The sequence below is a fragment of the Panulirus ornatus genome, chromosome 43 (genome assembly GCF_036320965.1).
Source record: "Panulirus ornatus isolate Po-2019 chromosome 43, ASM3632096v1, whole genome shotgun sequence".
NCBI classification, from domain to species: domain Eukaryota; kingdom Metazoa; phylum Arthropoda; class Malacostraca; order Decapoda; family Palinuridae; genus Panulirus; species Panulirus ornatus.
This window is the reverse complement of record NC_092266.1, coordinates 28,289,864-28,302,814: the sequence shown is the minus strand read 5'-3', so window position 1 is coordinate 28,302,814 and position 12,951 is coordinate 28,289,864. Positions and strand designations below refer to the sequence as shown.

General features: G+C 38.6%; 2 protein-coding genes across 4 annotated transcripts in view; one reads left to right on the top strand and one right to left on the bottom strand.

The window, feature by feature from the left end:
- Positions 1–1,316, bottom strand: part of Fkbp14 (peptidyl-prolyl cis-trans isomerase Fkb14) — a 36,231-nt gene extending 34,915 nt beyond the window's left edge. The window contains exon 1 of the mRNA XM_071687365.1: positions 1,071–1,316. Coding sequence (XP_071543466.1) covers positions 1,071–1,246 — 176 coding nt within the window. The 5' untranslated portion in view covers positions 1,247–1,316. The remainder of the gene's footprint in view (positions 1–1,070) is intronic.
- LOC139762452 (uncharacterized) overlaps positions 1–12,951 on the top strand; it is a 28,002-nt gene that overhangs the window by 10,975 nt on the left and 4,076 nt on the right. The window contains exons 1-5 of one of the 3 annotated variants that reach the window (XM_071687354.1): positions 4,391–5,474; positions 9,103–9,267; positions 10,666–10,769; positions 11,967–12,049; positions 12,734–12,898. In XM_071687354.1, coding sequence (XP_071543455.1) covers positions 9,158–9,267; positions 10,666–10,769; positions 11,967–12,049; positions 12,734–12,898 — 462 coding nt within the window. In that variant the 5' untranslated portion in view covers positions 4,391–5,474; positions 9,103–9,157. Of the gene's footprint in view, positions 1–4,390; positions 5,475–9,102; positions 9,268–10,665; positions 10,770–11,966; positions 12,050–12,730; positions 12,899–12,951 lie in introns of those variants that run through there. The other 2 variants (XM_071687352.1, XM_071687353.1) reach the window with 2 other exon arrangements.

Here is a 12,951-nt window from a genome sequence, read left to right as displayed (position 1 = left end):
GTGAAGAATGAAGATAGAATCTCCAGCTGCATATATATATATATATATATATATATATATATATATATATATATATATATATATATATATATATATATATATATTGGAAAGGATCACAATTTTGCTAGTGATCAAGATATTCCTATGAGTCCACGGGACTAATACGAATATATATATATATATATATATATATATATATATATATATATATATATATATATATATATATATATATATATATATATATATATATATATATATATATATATTTATATTGGTAATGTTGAGATAGTTTTCGTCATAACATGGATATTCAACAGAGCCTAATCGGCGTGAGATTTCCCGCTCATCTGAAGTAAGAGCAGGAAGTGCAGCTGACATACGGCTGCTGCTGGTACAGCGGCACCCGCTGTCATCGTCGGGTGACGCCGGTACAGTGGCACCCGCTGTTAGTGTCGGGTGTTGCCGGTACAACGGTACGGTGTCGGTGCTCACCTGTAACTAAGGTTACAAGGCAGTGGTGTTGCCAATGTGAACGGGGACGATTGGACGCAGCGCTGGCTAAACTAAGCCAAAGACCTACCCAACCTTGACACTTTGAAACACCTGCCTGACAGCAGCTTCACCACTCACCATAGCCGGTCTTCCATAGTATGACATTCATGACGGACCTTCACCGTTGGGCACCTCTACTAAATCAACAGTAAGATATCTCCAAGTGTCCACACTGGTCAACAGGGACCAATGTGTAGCGATAACGTTCCGTTATTCTGCGGCGGTCAGACCCTACGAGTTCGCCTCCATCTCCGAAACCCATCCCACTGGCTTTGGCTTCGCCTTTGCTTTCACTCCCCGCTCCTGATGGGATAACATTCATTTCCTTCTCATCGTCAACAAAGAGACACATAATCTACTGGCTAATTCATTGTTAGCGGGAGCGAGACTTGGCGTCGACTCTCCAGCGACGTTGTGAGCCAGATGACCGAGCATCACCTCTCAGAAAGCGGCACCAGTCTATATAACTCTACAAGGAAGAGCGCTGGACCGCTGGTCGTCCAGGCCAGGCCTACCTGGAATCAAACTTCTTGCCGTCAGCCGCTAGCGTGCCAGTATAATGCATGGTCAGCATGTCCCCCCTCTTGGACGGCCGCTCACAGGACTCAGCCTTCTGCAGATGGTCCACCTGTAGCTCCCCGGCGTATGCCAGGGCTGCTAGGGCCAGCACGATGACTCCTCGTCTGGTCATTGCGGGATGGATCGCGACACTCCTACCGCGACGGCAACAGTATACAGTCTGGCCGGGCCGGACCGCCCGGACTGTGGAGAGCTGCGGCAGTCACTGCCAGAGGCAGCGGCTGCGTCCCCAACACTCCACGTTTACTCCCTCAAGATTTCTTCTCGTCTTGTCCTCATCTCCCCGTCGCTTTCCTGTTTTAGTTAGAGAGACCATACAACTGAAAAATGACGGACGCGTCCGTCAGCTGTATAAAATTGTATACGCAGTGTACTTGAAGTATCTCCTGAGTGAGTGGAGGCTTCGAGGCAGCACAGTGTAAAGTCAGGGAGATAGATATTGTAACGATGCCGCACCTAGTGGGTGATTCCTTACGTACACGTGTAAAATAGGGAGGGTGAATGCAAAGTCAGCTTTACACGTATCAACGGATCGGTGACGTCCGATGAACCTTATTCACGTTACGAATTTTCAAGGTGACCTTCCCTATGGATTAAGGCCTGTCTCTCGCAAGCGAATGCATGCCAAGACACTAGATCAAAGTACAAGTACTCCTATGGAGAGGATGTAAACTTTAAGGTCAAGTTCAGCACGCACTGTTGCTGCCACCAGTTCGTAGAGAACCTGTTTCATCGTTGCAGAGATGATGATGAGCCTATAAAGCCAGGAGTTGGTTGAGATATATGTATATTTTTTGTCCGGGGTTAGAACTATGGAGACAGCTGTATCACACTTGCTTCGAAGGTTTTCATCTGTTTCCAGCCGCGACCAGTAGAATCCATCAGTGTGCTTGATACACGACGCCGCCTGATGAAACAGAAGCAAATCCAATGTACATAAAGGCGGGTAAATGGACAGCATATGGTGTTGGAGAGGTAGGGGTCAACTCTTAGTCAGCCAATCCACCGCACAAGGTCCGGCTCAGCCTTCCACGCGCTCAAACCATCTCGACAGATTTTGACTTAAATTCACAGGTCCTCGTTATGGCAGTGGCGTGTTAACAGTTGGATATAGTTTCATCCCATGAATCGTTGCGTATATGATATTTACCTTGACGGCTGTATATCCATGGGGGGGTGTTGTCCATCACCCAAGCAGTAGAAGTGAACTATAAAGTACTGTAGATGTACCGTAAGATGGACAGGTTTCTTCGTATTGAAAATTGTTACAGGAAATATGGTCATTGTGATATATATATATATATATATATATATATATATATATATATATATATATATATATATATATATATATATATATATATATATTGATAATCACGAGGTGAAGTAAAACAATAAGTCCCTCAGACTTTTCTGTGGTTTCTATTCATTACTTAATATGCTCTGGTTCACTCAGTTGACAGCTTGTCGTCCCCTGTATATAACATCGCTGAGATTCATTCTATCCCTTGCACGCCCTACACCCTACTGCACGTTCAGGCCCCGAGCACTCAAAATCTTTCGCACTCTGTCCTTCCATTTGTAATTCGGCCTCCCACTTCTCCTTGTGCCCTCCTCTTCTGATATATAGCCTCTTTGTCAACCTCTCCTCACTCGTTCTCTCCATATGTCCAAACCCTTTCAGCACAGCTTCTTCAGCTTTCTCAACCATAATATACCTAATACAACACCTCTTTCTTGCCTTATCATTTCTTACTCAATCATCTCTCCTTACACCACAAAATGTCCTTAATACAATTTCTTACGCAATCATCTCTCCTTACACCACAGAATGTCCTTGATACAATTTCATTTCTAATACGTTCACCCTCTGTTCTTAACGCAATCTCGCTAACGCGGGAATTGACGAATATCTATCTATCTATCTATCTATCTATATATCTATCTATATATATATATATATATATATATATATATATATATATATATATATATATATATATTATCCCTGGGGATAGGGGATTAAGAATACTTCCCACGTATTCCCTGCGTGTCGTAGAAGGCGACTAAAAGGGGAGGGAGCGGGGCGCTGGAAATCCTCCCCTCTCGTTTTTTTTTTTAATTTTCCAAAAGAAGGAACAGAGAATTGGGCCAGGTGAGGGTATTCCCTCAAAGGCCCAGTCCTCTGTTCTTAGTGCTACCTCGCTAATGCGGGAAATGGCGAATAGTTTAAAAGAGAAAAGAAAAAAAAAAAAAAAAATATATATATATATATATATATATATATATATATATATATATATATATATATTCTTATGAGTTACGGGACTCCACCTGCTTGTGGTTACGGCGTAAGTGAAAACTCTGGCGATAAGAATTACTGTTTTGTCAAAGAACTTCTCACTCTAGAGTCTATCATTTCCCCGTTACTGGGAGTAACGCAGTGTTGGAGCGCCTAGGAAAAGGGGTCCTGGGGCAATTCCACACACACACACACACACACACACACACACACACGCATTGAAAGAATCACAATTGAGCGCGTGATCAAGTACACTCCTATGGGTCCACGGGGAAATGAAACACCATAAGTTCCCGAGTGCACCTTCGTGTAATAATCACATCATCAGGGGAGATACAAGAAAGAATATAACATTCAGTTGATAAACGTCTCTTCGCTGTATATCAACTGACTGTTATTTTCCTTTCCTGCATCTCCCCTGATGATATGATCATTACACGAAAGTGCACTTGGGAACGTGTTTCATTTCCCCGTGGACTCAGGAATATATATATATATATATATATATATATATATATATATATATATATATATATATATATATATATATATATATATATATATATATATATATCCCTGGGGATAGAGGAAAAGAATACTTCCCACGTATTCCCTGCGTGCGCACAAGGCGACTATAAGGATAGGGAGCGGATGGCTGGAAATCCTTCCCTCCCGTTTTTTATTTTGCAAAAGAAGGAACAGAGAACGGGGGCCAAATGAGGCTATTCCCTCTAAGGCTCAGTCCTCTGTTCTTAACACTATCTCGCTAACGCGGGAAATGCGAATATATATATATATATATATATATATATATATATATATATATATATATATATATATATATATATATATACGAAGCGACAATGACTGTTAAGCATGACTCTCAACTTCGATATGGAGGCAGTTTTTCTATTTGATATTTTATGCTTGGCAGAACGAAAGAGGAAAAAAAGCGCATGTGGACGAGGTGGTTAGCTAGAAGTTGGTCTACAAAGGTCCCGATGCAGCATCTCTCGAAGCCTTCGGTAATAGGCTCTTAATAAGCTGTTTTGAGTGTAACATAAAAGTATGTATTTTTGCCATTTCAGCACTATGAAAGCTCATCTAAGAAATGTTACCATTAGACGAATATTATTGCTTTCATATAAAATAATCCTAATGCTCTTTTGACACTTGTGGTGTTTCCCGGTGCGCAAAATGCCACTATAACGCCCGGCACACACGCCAATGAGCCCAAGACAAGTTCACGGTAGGAAATTCACCAGAAAACGGTTGGAAATTCACCAGAAAAAGTGCCCGTGTGACACTGCCCTAAGAGTGCTCTGAAAGAAATTCATGAATACATTTGATTCTCAGTGCAAACTTTGCCTGGCGGAAAAAATGTTTTAAGTGTCATGATTTCAGGAAATATCTCGTCAAAATACTGTATTTACTATATATGAGAGATATGCAGTACAAGGGGACCAAAGAATTAATTTACGAAGGTGAATGTTGTTTGGGTTCTAACATCTAACATTTGTACCTGATGAGATACAAATCGTATAACATTAATCAATCATACAATGATACCTACAGTGAGTGACAATAGAGAAGACTACGAAGAACAGGTAAAATGTGGGGGAAAACTAAGATAAGCATTCAAATATATCACCATCAAACCTAAGCTGAGGTTTACCACATTTTTATTTCTATTTAGCCGTGTGTCGAGAGGCTTCGCCTTTTCAATCGTCTCCTCCCTGTACATTTTATGGTCATTCGTGATGCTTTGGTGCTTGTCATGAAATTAGTTTTTAATGTTCAGTCTATGTATCCCCTTTTCTCGTCCCTCTTTTCCTGAAATTCCCAAATGTATTTCATCGTTTAATTCGCATTTCCATCCAGTTGTTGGGAGGTTTGGTCGCTCGGATTGTTTGCTTCAAAACAAACCGGTGTCAGCGAATGGAAGATTTCGTACCTTTTCTCGCGAACATCCCTCAACAGGTGACTGGAGGAAGTTATAGAATTGTTGATGTATTTTCATTGTCATTTGAAAAATAAGGTAAGTCTCGTCCCTCGAGCAAGTTTAGGTATGAATCTTTTAAGGATCTATTGATTTTTAAGAGTAATTTCCACTGTTAAATTTGAAATAACCCCTTATGACACCTGATCAGAACTCTCCCCACTACCCTATTCTTCCGTAGCAATAGATATTTAGCCAATAATCAACAGCAGTGAATCACATATTGTTTTACGATGATGTAGAAATTTATTTCTACATTATTATTGGACCTACTGTCTTTTCTGTTGAAAAATTGGGCAAATTACTGAGATTTAGACTTCTGATGAACGATAAGCTCATCTAAGGTTAATTGCACTAAATTCGCTGCAGTCGCAGGAAGGATCATACTTATTGCCACCCTGGAGGCTAGACAATGTGATTAGCCTTAATCAAATCCTAACTGGGAGTTGAAGCCCATGTCTCCTCCAATCCTGACCCATGGCTCTCCCCGCCTCCTATCCAGACCCCTGGCTCACCTCAGTCATAACGTTAATTCACAAATCTTTCCTTCCTCAACTTAACAGTTGTCTTGCATAACGTGATCCTTGCCTACTTCAACATAACCCAAGTCTCCCTCACCTTAACCCATACCAACCTCATTGTAAGTTGAGTCTTCATCTGCGTAAATAACCCTTTCCTTCCTTATCATAACCTTAAACTTATTAGATTTATGAAAAGAGTATTTCGTTTCCTAAAATGCTATTCTACTGAAAAGACTTGACAGTGTGCATTGAAACATTTTACAATTATAATAATTTAAGGGACAGATAATTACTGAGCTACAAACACCAAACTAGAATTGTATAAACACATTTAGAATTAACTAAAACTACAATCTTGCTAACTATTTTCGTGATCAAAAATAGTTTAGAAGAAAGGTATGAGAGTCTTCACGAAGAGAAACTTTTTTTTATACATTTGTCAGAACTCAAGAGGCTGGTTATTCCATTCATTATCATCTGTTTACATAGGTAGATTAATGGGTCAGCATGCCTTGGGTTCCTTTAAAAAAATAATTCAGGATCCACTGCTATTTGGACATTGGAGGATGTTGTCATTACTGGTTTTTCTTATAGGCTTTATGGTAAATTGTCTATCTGTTTGTGTATCTCAATGTTTATTGGTTACGGATAACATCATTCTTTGATTGGTCTCTCTTTTCTTTCATACTATTCGCCATTTCCCGCCTCAGCGAGGTAGCGTTAAGAACAGAGGACTGGGCCTCTGAGGAAACATTCTCACCCTGGGCCCCATCTCTGTTCCTTCCTTTGGAAAAAAAAGAAAAAAAAGAGAGAGAGAGGAAGATTTCCAGCCCCCCGCTCCCTTCCCTTTTAGTCGCCTTCTACGACACACAGGGAATACGTACAGATTTTCTAATTTGATTTTGAAAATGTTGCTTGATCTCCTCTGAAATGGTTCCAAAAAATTGCCTCTGAATATTAAAACTTTACTTTTTTGTTTCAGATACATACATATTATTTATTTCAAATTACCCACATCCTACTCTAGTCCTCCTTTGTCTTTAATGTAGCTGTATGTTCCTTGTTGGGAGAGATCTGGTTCTGCTGGATAATTGTAAGCTTCCATTGTGTAAAATTTTTTATTTCATATCTTGTTCTTAGCTTGTTGGTGTACAACCTGGACTAGACTGATTTTATGTCAGGCTATGTTTGATTGTTTTCAGTATCACTTAACTTGTCTGCCTCTTTGTTCTTACAATATTTGCAAAATCATTTCATATTATCTCTATTTATGTACGAAAGCCACTCCAAAGTACTAAGTATGCTTTTTGCTATTTTGACTAAGGGTAAAGAAAAATTAATTTGTAAAAGCCACTGAACTTAGCGAGAATGAATATTGGCTAAGGGGCAAGGTTTCAAAGGCTACAGGACGTTGCTGCCTTAACAAAACATTGCATAATAGTTCATTAAGGCTGTTTGTCACTGTCAAGTTGTCATCACCAGTTGAAAATCTTAACTCTTTCTCCAGATGTTCCAAATAATTCTAAGATGATTCACATTCTCATTGCATTTGTGGTCCTAAGAATATGATACCTATCTTTTTTTGAGGGGAAGGGGTTAAGGGGTGACATGTACTTTGAAATGTATACAGTCACGGAAGTATTGACAGGAATTTTTGTGGGTGGAGGTGGCAAATCCATAATCATTGTGATAGTCCTTCAAAGTGGTGCAGGTAGAGGCAAGAGAAATGGGATGTGGGAAGCACTCCATATTGAGATTTGTTGGGTGTACTATTATGAACATTTGTTTGGTAAGGCTTCTTTTAGGCTTGCAGCTTTATGGTAGCTTAATGTTATATATTGTCATTTTCCAGGGTCAAGTGCCCCCCCCTCCCCTCATTCCCACCTTGCACTTGCCCATGTAAATTGATAAAAGCTTGAAACAATCAGGGGCTTTAAAATGAATAAATGTAATGCATTTTATAGATAATGTCATGTAATACATTATATATATATATTTTTTTTGTAAATTAAGTGAAAATGCTTATTAGATTGCTGAGTAAATACAAAAGTCATTAAATTTGTAGCTTGATTATAAATGAAATTACGTAGTTAAATTTACACAATGTTGATAAACACCAAAAAAGTTGCTAGATGAAATGAAAAGGTACGTTATCCAGCAATGTATTTTCCACCGGGTCAATGTACACATGACCTGAAAAGTTGAGAGATGTGTACCAATAAAAGTGTTTGCTGTGGTGCCAGGGAGAGCTATATTTTATCAAGCATACACCTGATGGGTATGATATTCAGCTGAATATTCAGAGAGGAGAAAAGTTAAAGTGTTGTGTAATGATGGCTGCCATCTCTAATTTGATTGTTGTGTGATGACTGCTGTTTTGTGGTTTATAGAGTTGAGGTTCCTGACTGCAGTACCTTCTAATCTTCTCCTCAGACATTAAGGGAACAAACAAGGCTCAGATGAACCATGTCAGTTGGTGAAAGGTTACAAATTCATGTGAAAATATGATGTTTCATTCAGTTAGAATTGGGTGAAGATTTGTGTCATATTCTTTCATTGTGGATTTTTTTTATTGAGAGGTTCAGTTGCTTCCAAACTGCCCAGACGAAGAAATGTTATTTGACGTTAAGTACTTTTCTCCTTAAATTCTTTCAGAAGTAGTTTTCTTTTATATTAAGCTCCTCTTTTCTCTTATTTTGACAGGTTTTCATCATATAATACAAAGTCACCATGTTAAAAAATTTCAAAAATATATTGAATGTTGTATTCCTTGAAGGCTTAAAGAAGTACAATTACTTTAATGCTTAGGAAAGATTTCACTTGCCCTGCTGTGATATAGATATGGAAAAGTTCCTGGTACAGTAGATTAATGTAAATAGATGCTTGTGCATGGGGAGCTGTGGTTTCGGGGCATTACACATGACAGCTAGAGAATGGATATGAGCAGATGTGGCCTTCCTTCGTCTGTTCCTGGTGGTACCTCGCAAACACAGGAAACAGTACTCACTTATGAAAAGAAGATGCTTAAGTATGAAAAGAGGATGCATATCAGTAGCTTCACTTATAGTGCTTATGTGTTATCCTTCATGTACAGAAATAACTTTTCCTTTATCATTATGGAACTTATTGTGATTTGTATACCATAGGTGTCACTGGTGTGATGAAGTAATTGGCACTGATAATGTTTTGACTACTAAACACATGAATTGGGTTGGTGGAGTTCGTCGCCGGGTACTGTTAAGAGAGGAAGAACAGCGCCAACAAGACCGATATTTTGCCGCGCATGCATCATCTGCTAGAAAACGCAGCAGGTTAGAAGAGATGTTTATATACCCACCATTTTCGTGGTAAGAGAAGAAGGTAGATAGATATTTTATACCTATAATAGCCATGTGAACATATTCCCTGAATTCACCACACTAACATTGTGATAATCTCTGCATTAGTGAACACAGAGGTTTTGAATATTATTGTTATGAATTGCACAAGGTAATGCATATATCTGAGAGATTGCATTTAGTCATTTAACTGATGCAGAGGAGGCCCGTAGTGAAATGAAGTAGTGTGACAGGGACCAGGTATGTGGTTAAGAATTAAATGGTCATTACACTTAATAAAAAGTTCCAATGACTTATTACATAACTAGTAGTGAGACTGACATTACACTTCATAAAAATTTCCGTTGACTCATTATGTAGCTGGTAGTGAGCCTATAACCTCACTGTTTGGTTTACTCTGTGTCAGACTAGGTGAAAATCTCTGCTTAGATACATAAGCTTTGTTACCTGTTCTAAATTATAAGTTGATCTTCCCAGTTTTGTTGAGTATAGTTACATTTCTTTCACAGCATTCCTATAATTAACTACCTGTGAGCATCAAGTCTACGATAATTTAAGGGTAAGGCAGTTATACACGTGAATATGAATTGTTTTTATGACAGAGAACCTCTGCATACATGCTGATATCCACAATAGTTATAGTATAGTTCATGTAAACCAGCTATGAGCATTGTTTGAGACTGTGTAATGTCAGAAGTGAAGGGGCAAGGGGAAGAGTGAGACCTAATTGGAAATGGAAGAATGGAGTGGAAAAGTTTTTGAGTGCTCAGTGCTTGATAATGCAGGAGCAAGAAAGGCATGCATGAGATAGATTGAAACAGAGCATCGTTGTATACAGAGGGAGACTTTCTGTCTGTGGACTGAACCAGGGCATATGAAGTGAATGGGGGAATCAGGGAAAGCTGTCAGGCCTGGTTGTGGATACGAAGCTGTGGTTTCAGTGTGTTACACATGACATAGATGTAAGTAAATGAGGCCATTTCTTTGTCTGTTCCTGATGCTACTCGCTAATGTAGGATGTGGCAAACGAGTGTTAAAAAAATAATAAAATATTACGAACAATATTGATACAATACATGATCCCATTTTCTTTAACAACATGCTGAATGATGGTTGTCAGTCTTTATGCCATCCTCATTTTCCTTTATATTCAGGCCTGAGACACATTGTGCTGTAGTCCAACTGAGCTAATGTATTTCTCAGTAATTTTCGTGCAAATTTGTGTATATTCCAGTGGTTGGACTCAATTTATTTTTTTTATTGTATATGCTATTATGAATATTCCTGTAATGCACTCGGGTGCAGTTACTCTGAAAAATGTTCCAAGCAAGTGGCTAATGTCAGCTTCTGTTACCAAAACCTCCCTTTTAGAATATTACAGGGCCATAGCAGTACTTCTGGATATATTGGATGCCCTGGGGAATCAACAGATGTGCAGCACTCCATTGAGCCTGTTCCTTCAAGACCCAGAGTAGGTCAGTTTTATAAAGCATTGATAATATCTTGAGTTTATTGATTTCAAGAATCTTTATTTTATATATTACCATTATGTATGATTATTGACAACTGTCACATAGATTCCCTGAGTTTGAGTATCCACTTTTCATCTAGTCTTCCTTTGTACTTTTGTATACCACAAACTTTATTTCCTTATCCCCATACTTCCTAAATTTGTATTCTTTGAAGAAGTCCATCTTAGTTGCCTGTACTTTTCCATTTTGCTCAGTTGTATTTATCAGAACAGGCAGCATTGCTCCAAGCAAATTGAACAGTGCCTAGTAGCTTCATATATTCGGAGCATAATTTACTGTTGAGACAGATTGTTTAAGCGAAAAAAGGCCAATTTTTGTGTCCAGTGGGTGATGTGCCATAGCAGTAGTTAGAATGCACATAACAGATTATTTACTTTGCAAATGAGTGGTTACACATGTAGCTTAGTCTCTTGCTTCACATTACTTCTAGCTGGTATACTATCCACATATCTGCTGCATGCCATAGAACTAATAGGGTGGAAGTTAGGGGCTTTAAATCCTCTCCTCCTTCTCTTGTAATATCTAATGTTGGAACAGAAGAAAGAATCAAGTGAGAAGTGCTCGTCTTCCTCGAAGACACAGGCTGGAATATTTGAATGCATGTGCATGTAACCAGAATGAGTAGAGGGAGATACAAGGAGAATATTTGAGGATATTTGAGGACAGGAACCTGGATATTTTAGTTCTGAGTGAAAGAAAGCTCAAGGGGAAGGGGAAGAATGGTTTGGGAATGTCTTTGGTGTAAAGTGAGGCAAAGAGCTCAGGACTGAAAGAGTGATCCCTTTGAACAAGCTGTCGTCTTTCTCCAAAAATTATTCCATGATTGGCTAAGTATTATAAGGAGCATTTGTCATACGACTGCTAAAAAGGAACATTACTTTTATTTAATAGAATGTGGTCCTAAACACATTCTATTGATTGATCTTGTGGCAACTTTGATAAAAGCTGTCATCCATTGGGGATGGGTGGAGTTGGAAAATGTGTTGCCCAAAGCTTGTTTTCTCTTTTACATCCCTTCCCATTTTCTTTCTTTAACTTTTGTTTCTTTTTAGCACAGTTAAGTGTAGAAGTGATTTATTTTTATACTGTGGTTTCACCATGTATGAATACTACCATAAAGTTTTTGCTCTTGCTCCACAGGATCGCACCATTGGAGAAATGAGGAGATGGTGTGTGAAAGGATTAAGAGGAACTCTGCTTCCACAACTAACACATTCCAAAGGGTAATGAATTATTCTGTAAGATTTTGTGTGAACAGAGTTCTAGCATGCAAGTTCTTTTAGTGGATTCTTTTCTGTTTTTTTGCTTTCTTTGTTGTAGTAATTATTGTTTTACACTTTGTTGCATGATGCAGTGTTAGATTTTTTTCACAAAGTTATGAAATGTCACCTTCAGAGCTGCCTTGGATTCACCAGTGAAGGGCTACTGGGATGAGTTTGCTGTCCCCTTCCTTTTTTGTCACATTATGGGGATGAGTGTCTCCTTGCTTTCTTACTGCACTAGGTGGCACTGATGTGTGTGGCATTTGTGGTTATTTGAATAATTGAAAGTGAGTAATTGTAAAGAAAAGTAGTTAGTTTTTCAGCATGCTAGAGTTTTTAGTTTTGCAGTAGTCAGGGTTGTAAAAAATGACACTCAGCATAAGTAACTAATGTTTTAAAGTTAAAAGGTGATACCATATGCAGAAAAGTAGGAATTAATTAAGTGGAAAATTGGGTTTTCTTTAATAACCCTATATCATTTCAGCAGCATCATGTCACTTCATCATTTCAGCAGCATGATGTTACTTTATCGTTTCAGCACCATGATGTCTTTATCATTTCAGCACCATGATGTCACTATCATTTCAGCAGCATGATGTTAATTTATCATTTCAGCAGCATGATGCCACTTTATCATTTCAGCAGCATAATGTGACAGAAACTAAATGCCCTGCAGAAGTAAACTACAGAGGAAAGAATGGGAGATCACAAGTTGGTAGACTTGATGAAAAAAACACTGACAGGACCTCAGGGACTCACCTCATTAAACTTGCATCCATACATGGACCTTTTTCAGAGTTTTTACTTAAGGTAGATGGATATCATCCTTATGTTTTTCTTTTTCAATGTTTAGCAACTCTGGA